Genomic DNA, 16671 nt, shown 5'->3' with positions numbered 1-16671 from the left:
AAATAAAACACTAAATCTTAAAAGAAATGCGGTTTTTAAAAGCATAGGAGCATCGCTAAGGAAACCACCGCGGTACAAATACATTAGTAAGTTACAAGAGTGTAGGAAGCATCTGGGAAAGCTGCGCTGCGCTCCCCTCCGCCTCTTGAAACAGGGCCTGCCCGCAGGACTGAGGCAACTCGCGACAAGGATAAGAGTCAAAAAACACAAAAAAATACTTTTTTTCCCCCTGATAACAGCAGCTTCACGCACGAAGAGGCCCAGCGCAGCGGCCCTGGGCAGACTGGAAATCTGGAGCGCCAGTGTCTCTGAGGCAGCCGGTCCGGTCGGGGTCGGGGTCGTGGCCTGCGGGACTCCGCCGCCCTCCTGGCCCCGCTGACCCCCGCAGAGCCGCCAGCCCCGGCCCGGGCAGGGGACCCCGGCCGCCTGCACGGCAGCCCCGCCCCGCACACCCGTGGGGCCCGGCAGCCCTTGCGCGCCCGGCTCCTGCGGCTTCTCCGCTCCCCCGCCCTTTCGGGCCTTTTAGCGACGGGAGGAAAATGGCGGAGCTGGAACTGGGGCAGCACTGCGGGGTGGCGGATTGCCGCCAGCTCGGTAAGGGAGGGCGCGGCAGGGTGGCGGAGGCTGGGCCGGGGGCGGTGCCCGGGGCGGAGCGGCGGTGAGGGGCCCGGGAGGTGGTGCCCCCCTCTCCTCCCCGGTGCTGCAGGCCGGCGCCATCAGCCGCCGCGGCCTGCCGCTTCAGGGCTGTCACTAGGTGTTTAATCCCCTGCTTTGCGAGCTGTTATGGCCCATCCTTTCCACTCTCTACTCTTGCTTGCCGTCATTGGGGAGAAACTCTTCAGCAGGGCCTATTGCAATAGAACTAGGGGTAATGATTTTAAAATAGAGGGAGGTAGATTCAGACTGGATATTAGGAAAAAAAATTTTACGAGGTTAGTAGAACGTTTCCAGGGATGGGGCTTCCACCACCTCTCTGGGCAACCTGTTCCAGTGTTCTACAGCTCGCATTGTAAAAAAATTTTTCCTGATATCCAATCTAAATCTACCTCCCTCTATTTTAAAACCGTTACCCCTCATCCTATCACAACAGGCCCTACTGAACAGCCTCTCCCCATCATTCCTGTAGGCCCCTTGAGGTACTGGAAGACCGCTATAAGGTCTTCCTGGAGCCTCCTCTTCTCCAGGCTGAACAGCCCCAACTCTCTCAGCCTGTCCTCATAGGAAAGGTGCTCCAGCCCTCTTATCATCTTTGTGGCCCTCCTCTGGACCTTCTCCAACTGGTCCATGTCCTCCTTATGCTGGGGACTCCAGAACTGGACACAGTACTCCAGGTGGGGTCTCACCCGGGCAGAGTAGAGGGAAAGAATCACCTCCCTCGACCTGCTGGCCACACTCCTCTTGATGCAGCCCAGGATGCGGTTGGCCTTCTGGGCCACAAGAGCACATTGCCGGCTCATGTTGAGCTTCTCGTCCACCAGCACTCCTGTCGTGGTTTTGTTAGTAAGGGGGGGCCTAAGGTGGTAGCTTCTGTAGGAAACTGCTAGAAGTCGCTCCCCTTTGTTCAGTGGACTCGGCCGGGCCTAGGGCGGACCTGCTGCTGGCCAAGGCCGAGCCAATTGGTAGCAGAATGTCCCGTGATAACGCCTCTGCGATAACGTATTTAAGAATGGGAAAACAGAAAAAAAAGTGAGAGAGAAGAGAAGATGTGAAGAAGCTGAGCGGGGGCAGAGGCGCAGAGGGGGAGGCGCAGGCCTCATGGGCCTTGCAGGCCTCACCCTCTGGCCTCTCGCCAGGCAGCCGACTGGGCCCGACTCGGTCCAGCCCGGCTGCAAGAAGTGGAGAGGAGATGAGAAGTGAATGAGATGTAAAAAAGATCCTGAGAGACATCTACCAGCCTGTTGTGAGGAACGGCTGCAGACACCAAGGTCAGTTCAGAAGGAGGGGGAGGAGTAATGCGGCTCCTGGCCAAGATTCCCCTGCAGCCTGTGGTGACGACCATGGTGGAGCAGGTTGTCCCCCTGCAGCCCATGGAGGTCCACGGAGGAGCAGAGATCCACTTGGAGCCCGCGAAGGACCCCGCACCGGGGGAGGTGGATGCCTGAAGGCAGCTGTGGCCCGTGGAGGGCCCGCTGGGACAGCTGTTCTGGAGAGACTGAACTCCGTGGAAGAGATGACCCACGCCGGAGCAGTTCCACAAAGGACTGTGGCCCGTGGGAGGGACCCCACGCTGGAGCAGGGGAGGAATGTGAGGAGTTCTTCCCCCGACCATGAAGCAGCGGCGTAAAACAACATATGATGAACTGACTGCAACCCCCATTCCCTCTTTCCCCCTGTGCCGCTCGGGGAGGGAAGGTAGTAGAGATAATGTTAAGCTTGGGAAGAGGGAGGGGTGGAGGGAGGTTATCTTGTTCTCTGTCTCATTATCCTGCTGTTTGTAGTAATAAATGAATAGTTTTCCCCAAGTTGAGTCTGTTTTGCCCGTGACGGTAACTTTAAGGATTTCTCCCTGTCCTTATCTCAAACCTCGAGCCGTTTTTCCTTATATTTTCTCTCCCTGTTCTCTCGGAAGGTGGGGGGAGTGAGAGAGAGACTGCGTAGTCTGGTCCGATCGGGGCTGAACTACGACAACTCCCAAGTCCTTCTCCTCAGGACTGCTCTCGATCCATTCCCCGCCCAGCCTGTATTTGTGCCTGGGATTGCCACGACCCAGGTGCAGGACCTTGCACTTGGCCTGGTTGAACTTCATGAGGTTGGCACGGGCCCACCTCTCCAGCCTGTCAAGGGAATGATGTTAGCTGCTAATTAGATGTTAGATGCTAATGATGTTAGCAAAAATGCAACCTTTTAGAAAGAGGCAGCAAAACTGCTTTTACTTTCCAACTTCTGGAATTCACATAGATATATTTTACCTACCCATATGTTTTTCAGTAATACTAACTAGAGGAGTTAACAGTGTAACTCTCTTACAAAAGCCACTTCTAGGTACTGTGTAGATGCAGTTGTAAGTGTCCTTGTAAAGACACCTATCCCATAATATAGGTAAGCAAAAGCTAATGTAAAAAGGAAGCTAGAAACTATTAGCAAAACAATGACCATCTTGTCTAACTGAAAACAAATGTCTTTGTTTCAGATTTTCTCCCCTTTGTATGTGATGGCTGTTCAGGTGTCTTTTGGTAAGTTCATAGAATCATAGAATATGAGTTTAGAAAGCAAGGAGGTCCAGTCTGAATCCCACGATTCGGCGCAAGGATCTTCCCTTACTCTGCTTTAACCCCCATAAGTATCATCGAGTCCAACTTCCTGCTCCTCACAGGACTACCTAGAACTAAACCATATGACTAAGAGCACTCCTTGAACTCTGACAGGCTTGGTGCCATGACCACTTCCCTAGCGAGCCTTTTCCAGTGACCAGCCACCCTCTCAGCAAAGAACGTTTTCCTAATGTCCAATCTGAACTTCCCCTGATGCAGCCTCATTGCATTTCCTTGTGTCCTATCGCTGGTCACCAGAGAGAGGAGATCAGCACCTCCCCCTCCATTGCCCCTTTTGAGGAAGTTGTAGACTGCGATGAGGTCACCCCTCAGCCTTCTCTTCTCCAACCTGAACAAGCCAAGTGACCTCAGACAAGTTTTACCCTCAAGACCTTTCACTGTCTTGGTTGCCCTCCTCTGGACACACTCTAATAGTGTGATGTCCTTCTTATACTGAGGTGTGCAAAACTGCATGCAATGCTTGAGGTGAGGCCGCACCAGTGCAGTGTAGAGTAGCAGTGTAGCAATGCTATGCTTGATGTACCCCAGGACACAGTTGGCTGCCAGGGCACACTATTGACTCAAATCTATCTTGCCATCAACCCAAACCCCCAGATCTCTTTCCGTGGGGCTGGTCTCCAGCCTCCCGTCCCCCAGTTTGTATGTATAACCAGGATTACCCCATCCCAGGTGGAGAATCCAGCACTTGCTCTTGTTAAGTTTCATACAGTTGGTGACTGCCCAGCTCTCTAGTCTGTCCAGATCTCTCTGTAAGCCCTCTGTAAGGCCACAGCTCCTCCTAGTTTAGTATCATTGGCAAACTTACTTAATGTACCTTCAATTCCTGCATCCAGGTAATTTATAAAAACAATAAAGAGCACTGGCCCTAAAATTGAACCCTGGGGAACCCCACTGGTGTCTGGTCATCAACCTGATGTAACCCCATTTACTATAACCGTTTGAGTCCCGACCCATGAGCCAGTTGCTCCCCCAGCATGTTATGGACTTGTCTAGCTGTGTGCTGGACATTTTATCCAGAAGGATACTATGAGAGATGGTATCAAAAGTTTTGCTGAAATCCAAAACCACCACATCTACTGGCTTCCCTAGGGGAACTAGATGGGTGACCTTGTCGTAGAAGGAAATCAAGCTGGTTTCCCTACAAGATCTCAGTGTGGCTGTTGTGTAGACCTAAATGTTGTATAAAACATTCTGTGACTCAATTCAGATACAGTTAGTTAAAAAATAATTGTTTCATTGAACCTGCCTCTTTTTTTTCCCAAGCAGCTGTTATGGAGCTTTGAAATCAGTGGGATTATCTCTAGAATACAGGTAGATTATTTTGGAAGGCATCTACCTTAAACTCCGGTTTGTACTGTTTTTTTTTTTTTTTAGCAACAGGCGGTATTTTGTCTTGTAGGAAAAAAAAATATTGAAGTCTTTTCCAAGGTTCAAATCAGGGCCTGCTCTTTGATTTACGCTTCGGATTAGCAGAGGGCAGCTCAGATAAACTCAGATAAACTGAGGGCAGATTTCACTTTTAACATGCTGGAGGCCTTCAAGGGATTTCTGCTGTTGTGGAAGGTGATTCAAAATTCATTAAAACAGACAAACTCCAGTTGCTTTGAGCTGAGTTCTTAAGCATGCTAATGTTCTTATTCTCTTGAAATGTCTTGTTATCTTGAGACATAACTTCCAAGAGCTAAATGTTTTACATACTCAGGAAGAATATGATCAATCCATTCAAGATGTGAAATACAGAGGTTAGAACAAGTTTTGGAGAAGATTCATTATTTAATTGAAGTGTTGCCGTGATAAAACTTGTCAGATCAATTTTTAAGCACTTAAAATGTTTTCATATGCAGTTTTCTTTTCCTGAAATGTTGGTAACAGTGTGTTATTTTCTTCTTTTGCCACAAAGCCTTCAGCACAGGAGCCGGGATGCTCATGGGTGTTCTGAGGTAATCTAATAATGTATGACTGCCTTAAAATTAAAATTCTTTGCAACTTAACTGTCTATTTTCAGATTAGATATACACATAGTATATAAATACGAATTATTTAACTGAGAATGTGGCAAGCTTAAAAAAATGAACCTACTCTTTTTCTGCCTGTCAGAACTAAGTTGAGTTTGAGTAGGATGATTTTTTTTTTTTTCTGACTCTGAGATAAACTTAGCCAGGACAAATGCAGGAGAGAATTGCTGGACTAGTTTTGCCCACAGAACGGAGAGCTAGCACAGATCTTTTGGAAAGGTGAGGTGGTGACTTGTATCTGTAACGTCTGTTTATTTACACAAAATATTTTGTACTAATGCCTAGGTAAATATAAGAAACAATTTGGTGAAACCAGATCAGCACAGATCTTACCCGTGCTCATACAAGGACTGCAACAGAAAGGAGCTTTTGCCAGTTTTATGTCCCTACTGTGAAAAACATTTTTGTCTAAGGTGAGTGGAACAGAGTCTTTAAACATCAGTCCTCATTCATTAGTGTCTGGAATAGGTAATAAAAGTTTTACACTGTTGTTTACAGACATCGGCACCAGTCAGACCACGAATGTGAGAAACTGGACACACCAAAACCTCGAATGGCTGCCACCCAGCAGCTAGTTAAAGATATTATAGGCAAGTATAGAGGGATATATATTCTACAGTTTCTGCAGAAGGCTCTTTGAGCTCGTGACCTCCTCTGAGGGTTGAGGTTTGACCAAATAAGAAGAAGGGATGGGGGTTCCTTGTCTAAATAGCCCTAAACTCACATGTCAGCGTGTAATACTGTTCTTCTAGACTGAGACAACAGTAGCGTACATCTATAAAGAGAATCTTTAAAGATTAAATAGGGTTCTGGTTTCTTTCAGAATTGTCTTGTTCTCACTCTACACATACTGTAATGTAATGAATTGTACCTAGCCATTATTATTTGCATATTTATTCATGTGCAGATAACACTATTGTATTGTATTGGGTGCGTATGCCAGTCTGAGGGGATTATAACTACACAACCAAGCTGGCAAAAAAATGTGAGTCTACAACGTAATGTTTCGCAGCTTTTAAACAAGGTCTAGGACAAGACAGAAAATAAACAGCACTGCCTAACTGGGTTTATGTGTAGAAAGGAGGACCTGAAACTGTTGCTGTATGAATGCTGTGATGGTGACAGGTGTAGAAATTTAGGAGTTTATATCTATTTGGCTTTTGCAACCTGCGTTCACCTCGTGATAGTGTTCATCTGCTTTTCAGTGTAAAGGAGTTCTGTTAAGACTGTAACAATTCCAAATATTCTTGATTAGGAGTACCTGATACAGCTTCACGAGGGCATGAAAGGGATGGGAACCTTGGAGCCAAGAGGTTAATTCCAAGATAGGTTCAGGAGGCAGTCTGAATCATCACACTAACAGGAATAATATTGTTCTCAGATTCTAAAAAAAATGAGGAAGCAAAAAGCAAAAAATGTAAAGGAGCGAAAAACAGAGAGACAGCAGCAAAAGTGGCATTAATGAAACTGAAGATGCACGCATGTGGGGACAAGTCCTTGTCTCAGGTCAGTTGTGTTTGTTTTTAGTAATAGAATTTTCAAAGGAAATGGGAAGTTTTCTAAATTTCTTGTTCTTCTTTTTCATCTAGTTCCCTCAGTTTGGTTTTGGATTTAATGCCTCAAGCCCACAATCATTTATACATCTATTTCAGCCTGGTAACTGAAAGGAGTCTCACTAGCGTTATGCCTGTTATAAGGTGTCTGTGTAGATTTTGGAGCAGTCGGGTCAAATTCCTCTATTTTATAGGGAAAATGTATTTGCCTCCTATATGGCTGTCACCCAACACTGCAGGGACAAACAGGTTCTTTTGGGGATCCTTGGCAGAATGATTAAGGCATTAAGTTGTAGTTACAATTAAAGCTTTATTACTTTAGCACAATCTGATGATCAGCATAGCATAGAATTTTATGATCGGAGTAGCACAGGATTTTTATAATCAGAATCAGTGTAGCACAATTTGTAAGCGGCGTAGCACAGAATTTTATAGTGTACCTTAGCTTATGGTTCCTAGTCACCTGGACTCTCTGCAGATTGAGTCAAATCTTAATACGTGGCTTGCAGTGTCAGTATCACAGTCATCATCTAGAGTCGAAACACGTAAAAGAATATGAGTCATTCACTCACTCCTCGGAGGACACAGATGATGGTGGAGGCATCCCTGGCCCCTGGGGGGGGGGGATGTGTTCTGTGTGCTGCTGTGCTTCCCTGTTTTGTGACAGGGTCATCACCACCAGCTTGGCAGGGTACCTGGGACCTTCAAGACTGCTAAGGAGGGAAATTGTTGGCCTGACATCCAGGGACCTTGACACCAATAGGGAAGGAGAGAAGTCTGCTGGGTGCGCAGGGCCATCAGGAGAGAGGGAAAGGGGACTGATATGTGACCAGCTGAATCACAGAGAATGACCATTTGCCATATAAAATGGCATTAGTTACGCTAACCATATTATGAGGGGTCAGGAGCAGGGGGTACCAGTCACAATACCAACACTTTGATTCATTACCCATTTGAGAAATTATGTTTGTGAACTGAATGACACAATTATCATCCCATTCTTGAAATAGGGAGGAAGAGGGTACAAATAAGGGTAAGTACAATACAGTGAGTGTTGTAGTCATCTTTTTACAGCTGAGGTTTCCACAAAGGTAAAGTGATGATTCCTAGGGTGCACTGCAGGTTTGTTCAGGCCAAAGAACCTGTCCAAGTATAGTTCATTTCCTGAAGCAATAAGAAATTACTCAGTCTTGAGAATTATCCAAGCCTTAGTGAAAGTTAAAGGGAGTCCCCATTTAGAAACAGTTTTCCATATGCCCTTTTCTCAGGGAGTTGGTAAAGTGACAGATATTTTAACCATAAAGGGTAGTTAATAAGAGCAGTGTCACCCTGAGAAAAATGACAGGCTGACAGTGAGGGTTTTAGATGTTTTATGGGTTGGAGAGCAGGAAAATGAGCTTGTTCCACTGGGCATCTGGTGGATGTCTGCCAGTTACTTCAGCACCAAACAGCTTTATGTAGGGCTGTATCCCATTTTTGTGTATATAAACTTTGCACTAGAGCTCATTTTAGCAGACCATTACACATCTTGATTGTGCGATTACTTTGGGGTCTATAGGACAGGTGGAACACCCAGGCAACTCCGTGATATTCACACTATTCCTGGAATTTTTTTTAATTTTTTTTTAATGAGTGCCATTGTCAGATTGCACAGCAGAGGGCATGGGAGTGTCAGCAAAGCATTAATTAAATCCTGCCACAGTGGTAAGACCATCAGCTTTTTGGCAAGCAAAAACTTTCCCTAAGCCTGATACTATTTCTACTCCAGTAAGGATATAACGCCACCCCTCGGGTGTTCGAGGGAAAGTTCCAACATAATCAATTTGCCAAAGGGACCAGTGGACTTACTTCCTACCTCCAGCTAGGCACTGTTTCTTCATCAATTGTTTCAGTAGCTCAGAACATCCATACTAAATATATTTAGGTTTCCTAGTCACATTTGCTATTTTTGGGGGGTGGGAGGGGGCAAAAGGAAAGCTCCAATTTTACCTTAAAAATAGAATAAGGAACAATTGCTCCATTTACCTCAGTTACGAATATGAATATGTTCTGATGTGTTAGAGGGATAGCTCCAGGACATGATTCTGCTTTAATCACAAATAGTTGAGCTCCAGTATCTATAAGGAAAGCAGTCTTTAATTTGTCATTTACTATGGCCCAAAGGGTGGGACTCAGTCCTCGAGTGGCAGAGGGCTGGGCTACTTGTAGCTCTGCCAGTCTGAGCCCCTTGTCTAATTTCCCTGATACTGCTCTCTGATAGGAGATAAGTCAGGATATTTTTGTGGTTTAAAGGGATTTCCATTTATGGGAGGGGCACTAGGTAGAGAGGTGAATAGCTTTTCCTTCTTTTCTCCTTCCTTTGCTAGCAATCGTAGTTTTTTGGTAGGTAAACCATGGAGCAGTCAGCAGTGTACCCCTGATTTATGCAGGTACTCCACCACTTCTTTTGCTTGAACTATGCACTTTCAGTTTGATTAGGAGGTCTCCTGATGGTATCAATTTGTTTATTTAAATTGGCCTGATGGCTGTGTGGGGCACTTGTTCGAGAGAGTTAGGGACTGGGCACTGCTCCCTTTGTATGGCAGGGTCAGGGCTCAGTCCTTGCATTGGTGAAGCACTTGTGAAAAAGGGATTTCTGTAGGTGAACCCTGGCATATTTGCATAAAGATTAATTTATCTGACCCTGCAGTTCCTTTCCCATCAGACCTCAAATTAGAGGACGTAGCAGGTATGTCCCAAGGAATCAGTTTGTCACCTGGGGCTTCGTCTCAATATAATGTTATAATAGCCGCTTGTAATTATCCTTCCTGCGATTCATCTGGACTTTGCCAAGGAATTGCAGATCCCTCACTCCGATCTTGATAATGGACCCCTCTTGCTCACTGAGTATCTAAGGTTCATAAGGTTCTAGCAACATTCTCTCTGAAGGTGAGAAAAATTCCTGAACCTAAATCTAAGTCTTTTGCGTCTCCTGCAAATGGAGATATTCTTGCTGCTTTATCATGCCAGAGGCGGCACACCCATTTAACTATTGACTGCCCAGGTCAGTTTTGGTATGTTGCCTGATTTTTTTTCACAAATAATCCATATTAAAATCTCAAATGTTAGCAGTATTCCTTTTCTGTGGATTGTTCCCCTGTGAGTCATCAGTAGTGATTTCTTGTTTAGTCAGGGGTTGTATTGATACAGAATCAATTACTTCCTCACCAGATTCATCTGGGCTGTCCCAAATGTCTCCAGCCCGGTTACTAGCATACATAGCTACACACACCTTTATGAGTTTTATATCACTACCTTTTAACAATTTTCCATGATGTTTTCTTGCTTTTTCTATAACTTGTGGCACTGTTTGTTTTTCAAGAGACACTCTTTTTCTAGACTCACTATCAGTCTTTAATTTAATTATACTAATTCTAAATCCTTCACTGACAATTCACCTTTCAACTTTATAATTTCCTCTTCTAACCTTTCAACTTGTTCGTTGTCAGTTTTCCATACTGCGGCTAATAGCTAGCACATTCCTTCCTTCCATCTGTCCTCCAGTTTACACATATCCTTCCATTTATTAAGTTTGCCTGGTGCGTAGGACCTTCAGGGCCATCAGGAAAGTAGGAGTGACCAGCTTGGTCACAGACAATGGCCGTTTGCCATATGAAATGGCATTTGTTATGCTAACCATGTTACAAGGGGTCAGGAGCAGGGGTTACTGGTTACACATGGCAAACCCATCTTCAAGGGATGCTTTTCTTGCTGGTTACTGAGAGGCTTCTGACACAGACGGGACACAGTTTGCACAACTCTGTCCCAGTCAGACTGAACCTGTCTCATACGAAACTGAGCCTTGTGTTCTGCAAAGCTCCATTCTTATTTCTGCTACTCAGATTTAATAGACATTTATTACATTTGTAGATGAGGTATGAAGGGCCTGAGGTCAGTTGTTCCTGGCTTTGAGTTGGAAAAGGGTTTTGACAGTTACTTTACATTTCTTTCAGCCTTTAATTTCTTTGATTCTTGAAGTATTTCACAGATTCCTTACTGTTTTTCACTACTGTGGCCAGTCAAACCTGGTGTTCAAGTCTTTTCCACATATCAGGATTATGTTGGGTTTAGAAACACCTTGATTCTCTCTAACATTGATTTTATAATGCTGAAAACATTCTATGTGATAGCCTTATGGTTAGGTGTTATCTTAGAATACATTTAATTATTATTTTTAAAACAAGTACAGCTATTCCATTACTGAGTCTTCTTATGAATTTCTTTATTTATACTTTGTCATGGTTAGAAATTAGGTAACTCTCCTTAGGCAGAAGTCATAATACAAAGACTTGCTTGTAGCATTCTTCACAGATAGTACCACTTTAATAAATATGTGCTGGAGGGAAACTGATTAACTTCAAATACTATGGAACATAATTTTAAAAATCGACCCTCAAGATATATAAGAAAATTGTAAAAGTTACTTCCTAATTCCAAAGCCAGTAAGCTCTAAAAAGTGTAGCACAAATTACTGTATGCTAATTTCTTTTACTATTTATTTTCTCATTTGGATATTAATTACTTAATCATCCAGAATAGTGGTAATTCTAACACTGATAAATTAAGCCTGTTAACCTTCAGCACCTCTCTATTTAAATTGCTTCCTAGACTCCTTCTAGCTTTCTGCCCAGCTTGTTCTGGTTTGATGACAGATTTTTTTAATAGGAAGTTTCTGGAATGCCTCTTAGGCACATTAGTTCTCTCATCACTGTATAGGGAAGATTGACACATTTTTCTTGGAGGTGCACAGCAAAAGGACAGGGGGCAACGGGCATAAGCTGGTGGCTGGTCACAAGCAGTGTTCCCCTGGGCTCAGTACTAGGGCCAGCTCTGTTTAATATCTTCATCAACGATCTGGATGAGGGAATTGAGTGCTCCCTCAATAAGTTTGCAGATGACACCAAATTGGGCAAGAGTGTCAATCTGCTCAAGGGCAGGAAGGCTCTGCAGAGGGATCTGGACGGGCTGGACAGATGGGCCAAGGTGAACTGTATGAGGTTCAACAAGGTCAAGTGCTGGGTCCTGCAGTTCAGTCACAACGGCCCCATGCAATGCTACAGGCTTGGGGAAGAGTGACTGGAAAGCTGCCTGGTGGAAAGGGACCTGGGGTGCTGGTTCACAGCTGGCTGAACCATGAGCCAGCAGTGTGGTCAGGTGGCCAAGAAGGCCAACAGCATTCTGGCTTGTATTAGGAACAGTATGGCCAGCAGGAGTAGGGAGGTGATTGTGCCCTTGTACTCAGCACTGGTGAGGCCACACCTCGAATACTGTGCGCAGTTTTAGGCCCCTCAGTACAAGAAGGACATTGAGTTGCTGGAGCATGTCCAGAGAAGGGCAACGAAGCTGGTGAAGGGTCTGGAGAACAAGTCTTATAAGGAGCGGCTGAAGGAACTGGGATTGTTTAGTCTAGAGAAGAGGAGGCTGAGGGGAGACCTCATTGCTCCCTACAACTACCTGAAACGAGGTTGTATGGAGGCAGGTGTTGGTCTCTTCTCCCAGGTAACTAGTGATAGAATGAGAGGAAATGGCCTCAAGTTGCAGCAGGGGATGTTTAGATTGGATATTATTAAAATTTATTTACTGAAAGAGTGGTCAGGCACTGGAAGAGGTAGAGTCACCATCCCTGGAGATGTTCAAAGAACATGTAGATGCGGCACTTCAGAACATGGTTTAGTGGACATGGTTGTGTTAGGTTGACAGTTGGACTTGATCTTGAAGGTCTTTTCCAACTTTAAAGATTCTATGATTCTATGAGTCTATGTGAAATTCCAGTTAGGTAATAGGAAGGAAAAATCACAGTGAGTGTGGTCAGACTTTGGAACAAGCTGCTCTGAAAATTTGTGGAATCTGCATCCTTGGGATGTTCAAAACTTGATTGAATCTAACTTGGTGCAACCTCATCTACCTTTATAGTTTGGTCCAGCTTTCAGGTTCCCCATGCTTTGAGTGTGGTTTTGGACCTTTCTTATTCTATGATCAAGAAAATCAGGCTTTTTTACAATTATCTTTACTCTGGCCTCTTTGTTCAGATTAGCTTTCTGCAGATTATTGCTTCTTTCGGTGTCAGACCTGATACGAGTTACCCCTCTTGAGAGTGACTAGCTCAAAGCAGGAGAGCCATACTGCAAAATAGTGTTAGTTATTGTGTCCCTGATTGACTGGTATTTTCTTGGATATGGCACAGAAATTCCAGAAGGCATATCCCATAGTTAGGGATGCAAGAGTATAATGAGCTGGTTTGTGAATTAAGTTCCAGTGAGCTGTGGGAGACTGTCTCATCATCCTCAGAACTGGAGGAGCAACGGTAGGAAGGTGCTGGGGCACTGGTAGCAGTTGAGTGATGTTAGCATGTGTCCGTAATAGGATGGCTGTTGTGTTAGCTGTTTTACAAGTTGTGGTCATTTACATTTTAGCAAAATTAATGTCCTGCTTTCTCAGATATTAAAGATTGTCTTGTGTATGGAGAGCACTTAAGTTTTGAGGAAAACACACAGGTTGAAATTCAGACTCAGTTTTATGAACATAGCTAGGAGGAAGGGCAGGTCCATATTTTTCTAGGGAAGGCATAAATAAATCTTTTAAAAAGAAAACTTCTGTCTTGTTTGATTTTTTTTTTCTGTTTTTGTTTTGAGTTTGGCTTGGACTGAGCAAGGGTGATGTTAACTGATGAATATACCACTCATGCTTGCTCTGAGTCTTCTGTTGAATATCAAGAAGAAATAAACGTGAAGAAGGGATTGTCCCAGTCCTGTTCAAAATCTCTCCCTCATAGGTTACTCTTGAAATTTCTAAAACAAATGTTTCAGTCTAGCAGATATTGAAAGATCATTGAGTGCTTAACAAGAGGAAAAACAGGATAAAGGATTAGCTGGCCGTGACCAGAGTGTTGGTTTGTGAAGCAGGCATTTCTACTATGCTGAATTGTTCTGTTTTAACCACCTTTGCATTCCAATTTGAGACATTATACTGCTGCCAAAAGCCAGCACTGCTTATTTAAACTCACCTTTTTCTCCTCAGAGCAGTCATTATTGTCTGGTAAACCCACGGCAGACATCTTTTCATGTCTGTCTGTATGTAACAGTCTAGCTGTGGGACTCTGGTGAAAGATGTTCTGTCCACCTTTCTGAACTACTGTCTATCATGTATGTGTCTGCAGCTGGAGGGGACTGGATCTGAGGATTTCAGTCATTTATATTCTGCAGTAAAATGAGGCCTTGGTCCTGATCGAATAGAACAAGTTTCAGTTGGTAATTTTTGGGTTGAAGTTTAAGTTTTTTACTGAAAAACTATTAGATGTGTATGACTGGAATTATGTGTTTCTTCTGGGAATAATGTTTTCTTTATTTTTCATGTTTTTCTAGACAGAAAGAATTTACTTTCAAGTATTTTTACCAAAGGGGAACAAAGAGAGAAGCAAGCCCATGTTCTTTTGCAGTAAGTGGAGTATTGGCAAAGTAGTAGATTTTGCAGCTTCCTTAGCAAGCCTTAAAAATGACAACAACAAATCAACAGCCCAGGTAAATGAGAAATAATAACAAACATTCTCCAGGTTGTAGGGTTTTGATTTTGGATTTTTTTAACATTTTATCCCTCCCCCACCCCACTTCTTGCACCTCAGATAGGCAAATCTTGATGTTAATTTCTATGCTGTTTGTCTTACAGAAATTGAGATTATGCCATACTGCCTCTGGAGAAGCCTTGCCATTTGAGCACACATTGGAAACATGGCTAACTGATAAAGACAATCCATTGTACAATGGTGGAAATATAATTTTGGAATATCTTGATAATGATGTTCTATTTATAGAAGATACGGAATCGTACTTTAGTTAATCAAGGGGTTTTTTTCAGACATGTGGTATTCAAACCAAGTCCAGTTTTTTTTTAGAATCACTGCTATGCCAGAATCTTTTCTCAGTTTTAAAGACACAGTTCCCATCAATTTCTCAATTGCTTGACTGACAGAACCATGTCGTGAAAGGAAAATTAGTTATTATAATAACTAATATTACAGATACTCACTTTCTAGAATAAATTCTTGCTTTATTTAGCTGTATAATATCAATAATGTTTTTCTTAAAATTTGTATTTATTTTTGTGTAAATGATGGCAAAAGTATGTATTAAAATCAATAAATAATGAAAATGTAAACTTGCAGTGTATCAGTTCTCTGAAGGGAAGAAATTCATATATGTCTTTCTTGTGTTTGTAAATCTCAGCATCATTGTGTGATTAGGTGGGGGATAAAAAGATAACTTGTAATTATCCTTTTCTCATTCTTGTGTAAAAGGGTGTCCTGATTTTGGCAGAGATGTAGTGAATTTTCCTTTCAGTAGCTGATGTGTTTTGGATTTGGTCTGTGAAGAATGTTGATAAACACACTGATAATATGAGTTGTTGCTAATGAGACCGAGAACACTGTCCAGCTTTCCAGGTCTCGCTAATGTGCAGGTGCGGGAAGCTGGGAGGGATACAGCCAGAATAATTGACCCAAACTGGCCAAAGAGAGTATTCCGTGCCATAAACGTCATTGTCAGTATGTAAGTGAAGGTTGGCAGGGGCTGGGGGGAGGCACCTTACTCTCACTCTGTTCCTTGCTGTTTGGTTTAGTTTCTGTGATCACTGCTCAGGACAGGCTGTATCAGTCATTGAGATGTCAGGTGGTGAGAAATTGTGCATCGTTCATTTTGTATATTTTAGTATCCCTCTATTTTGTTATTATTGTAGTTTTCCTTTGCTATTCTAGTAAACTGTCTTCATCTCAACCCACAAGTTTTCCTTTCTTCCCAGTTCTCTCCCCCATCCCACTAGGGAGGGGGAGGGAGAGCAAGGAACTGTGTGGTGACTAGGGTTAAATCACAACAGAGGAAGAAATATGGTAAGAGAGGAAGAAATACAGTTCAACGAGAAGCTTGGTTTCATTTCTCATTACCCTACTCTTACTTGACTGGTAATAAATTAAACTGATTTCCCCAAGTTGAATCTGTTTTGCCCATGACAGTAGTTTGTGAGTGATCTCTCCCTGTCCCTATCTCAACCCACGAGCCTTTCGTTGGATTTTCTCTCCCCTGTCCAGCTGAGAAGGGGAGTGATAGAGTGGCTTTGGTGGGCACCTAGTGTCCAGTCAGGGTCAACCCACCACACTTGGGTATTGATAAAATACTCTACCGGATGTGATGTGGATGTCACAAAAGGAGGGTGCTTCTGGTTTCCAGGAAGGAAAGGGTCTTCAGTAGCTGAATATTTTGGAAATCTTTGTTTCCTGGCAGCAGGAGGTATACATGCACTTCTCCACTTTCCCCAGCCTATCTCTCCAGCTGTTTTCCAGTGTAAGAGCAACAAGTCCCTTTTCCCTTTCTATTTCTTTTCCTCCCTTTCCTCTGCAATTCTCTATTTACTTTTCTTTGCATCTTAGGGTGCTGTGGCAAGCAATAAGAGGTGGTAAGAGGTGCTGTGGTAAGAGGCCAACCATCATGGCAGCACAAGTGAGCTGGGGAAGATCCCCAAATTGAACTCACTCCCTCCTGCTGTTGTTATCAAAGCAAGTGGAAAATGTCGCTATAGAACAGGGTCAATTTTTTTTTCAGAAAATCCTCATTCTCTCCTTACCCCTTCCCTCTTACCCCTCATTTTTTTTTGCCTTATAAGTTGTAGGCAAAATAATTAAAATAACTTTTTTTTTTTGTGGATAGAGAGAAGGTAAGACTTGGGATGCAGGAAGTAAATCTTTGGCGAGATCTCAAAGGTTTTACCAGGAAGGTTGCTTTCATCCATTGCCCGTTATTGCTAAGG

The 16671-nt window shown here is 43.7% G+C and overlaps 1 protein-coding gene across 3 annotated transcripts; it reads left to right on the top strand.

The window, feature by feature from the left end:
* Positions 1-234: 234 nt before the first annotated feature.
* On the top strand, positions 235-15644 carry ZFAND1 (zinc finger AN1-type containing 1). Of its 3 annotated transcripts, none has more exons than XM_086740967.1 (9): positions 235-594; positions 3131-3173; positions 4539-4583; positions 5173-5212; positions 5573-5700; positions 5786-5877; positions 6669-6793; positions 14241-14396; positions 14542-15644. In XM_086740967.1, exons 1-9 carry the CDS (start codon positions 540-542, stop codon positions 14710-14712), a joined length of 855 nt encoding a protein of 284 aa, XP_086597093.1. In that variant the 5' UTR covers positions 235-539; the 3' UTR covers positions 14713-15644. The 3 variants fall into 3 exon arrangements, with proteins under 3 accessions (XP_086597093.1, XP_086597092.1, XP_086597094.1); XM_086740966.1 differs by having other exon boundaries at positions 4536-4583; XM_086740968.1 differs by lacking the exon at positions 4539-4583 and having other exon boundaries at positions 238-594.
* The last annotated feature ends 1027 nt before the right edge of the window (positions 15645-16671 follow it).

This window comes from Chlamydotis macqueenii, chromosome 2 (assembly GCF_036417535.1).
Source record: "Chlamydotis macqueenii isolate bChlMac1 chromosome 2, bChlMac1.mat, whole genome shotgun sequence".
NCBI classification, from domain to species: Eukaryota; Metazoa; Chordata; class Aves; order Otidiformes; family Otididae; genus Chlamydotis; species Chlamydotis macqueenii.
Note: the sequence above shows the minus strand (reverse complement) of the source record. Positions and strands in the feature narration are given on the sequence as shown.

What these genes read in the sequence shown, in the direction of transcription:
- ZFAND1 (XM_086740966.1), top strand. Translation starts at nt 540, where the DNA reads ATGGCGGAGCTGGAACTGGGGCAGCACTGCGGGGTGGCGGATTGCCGC. An exon ending in GGCGGATTGCCGCCAGCTCG is followed by an intron (nt 595 to 3,130) that starts GTAAGGGAGGGC and finishes TCTTTGTTTCAG; the next exon opens with ATTTTCTCCCCTTTGTATGT. An exon ending in ATGCTCATGGGTGTTCTGAG is followed by an intron (nt 5,213 to 5,572) that starts GTAATCTAATAA and finishes ACTAATGCCTAG; the next exon opens with GTAAATATAAGAAACAATTT.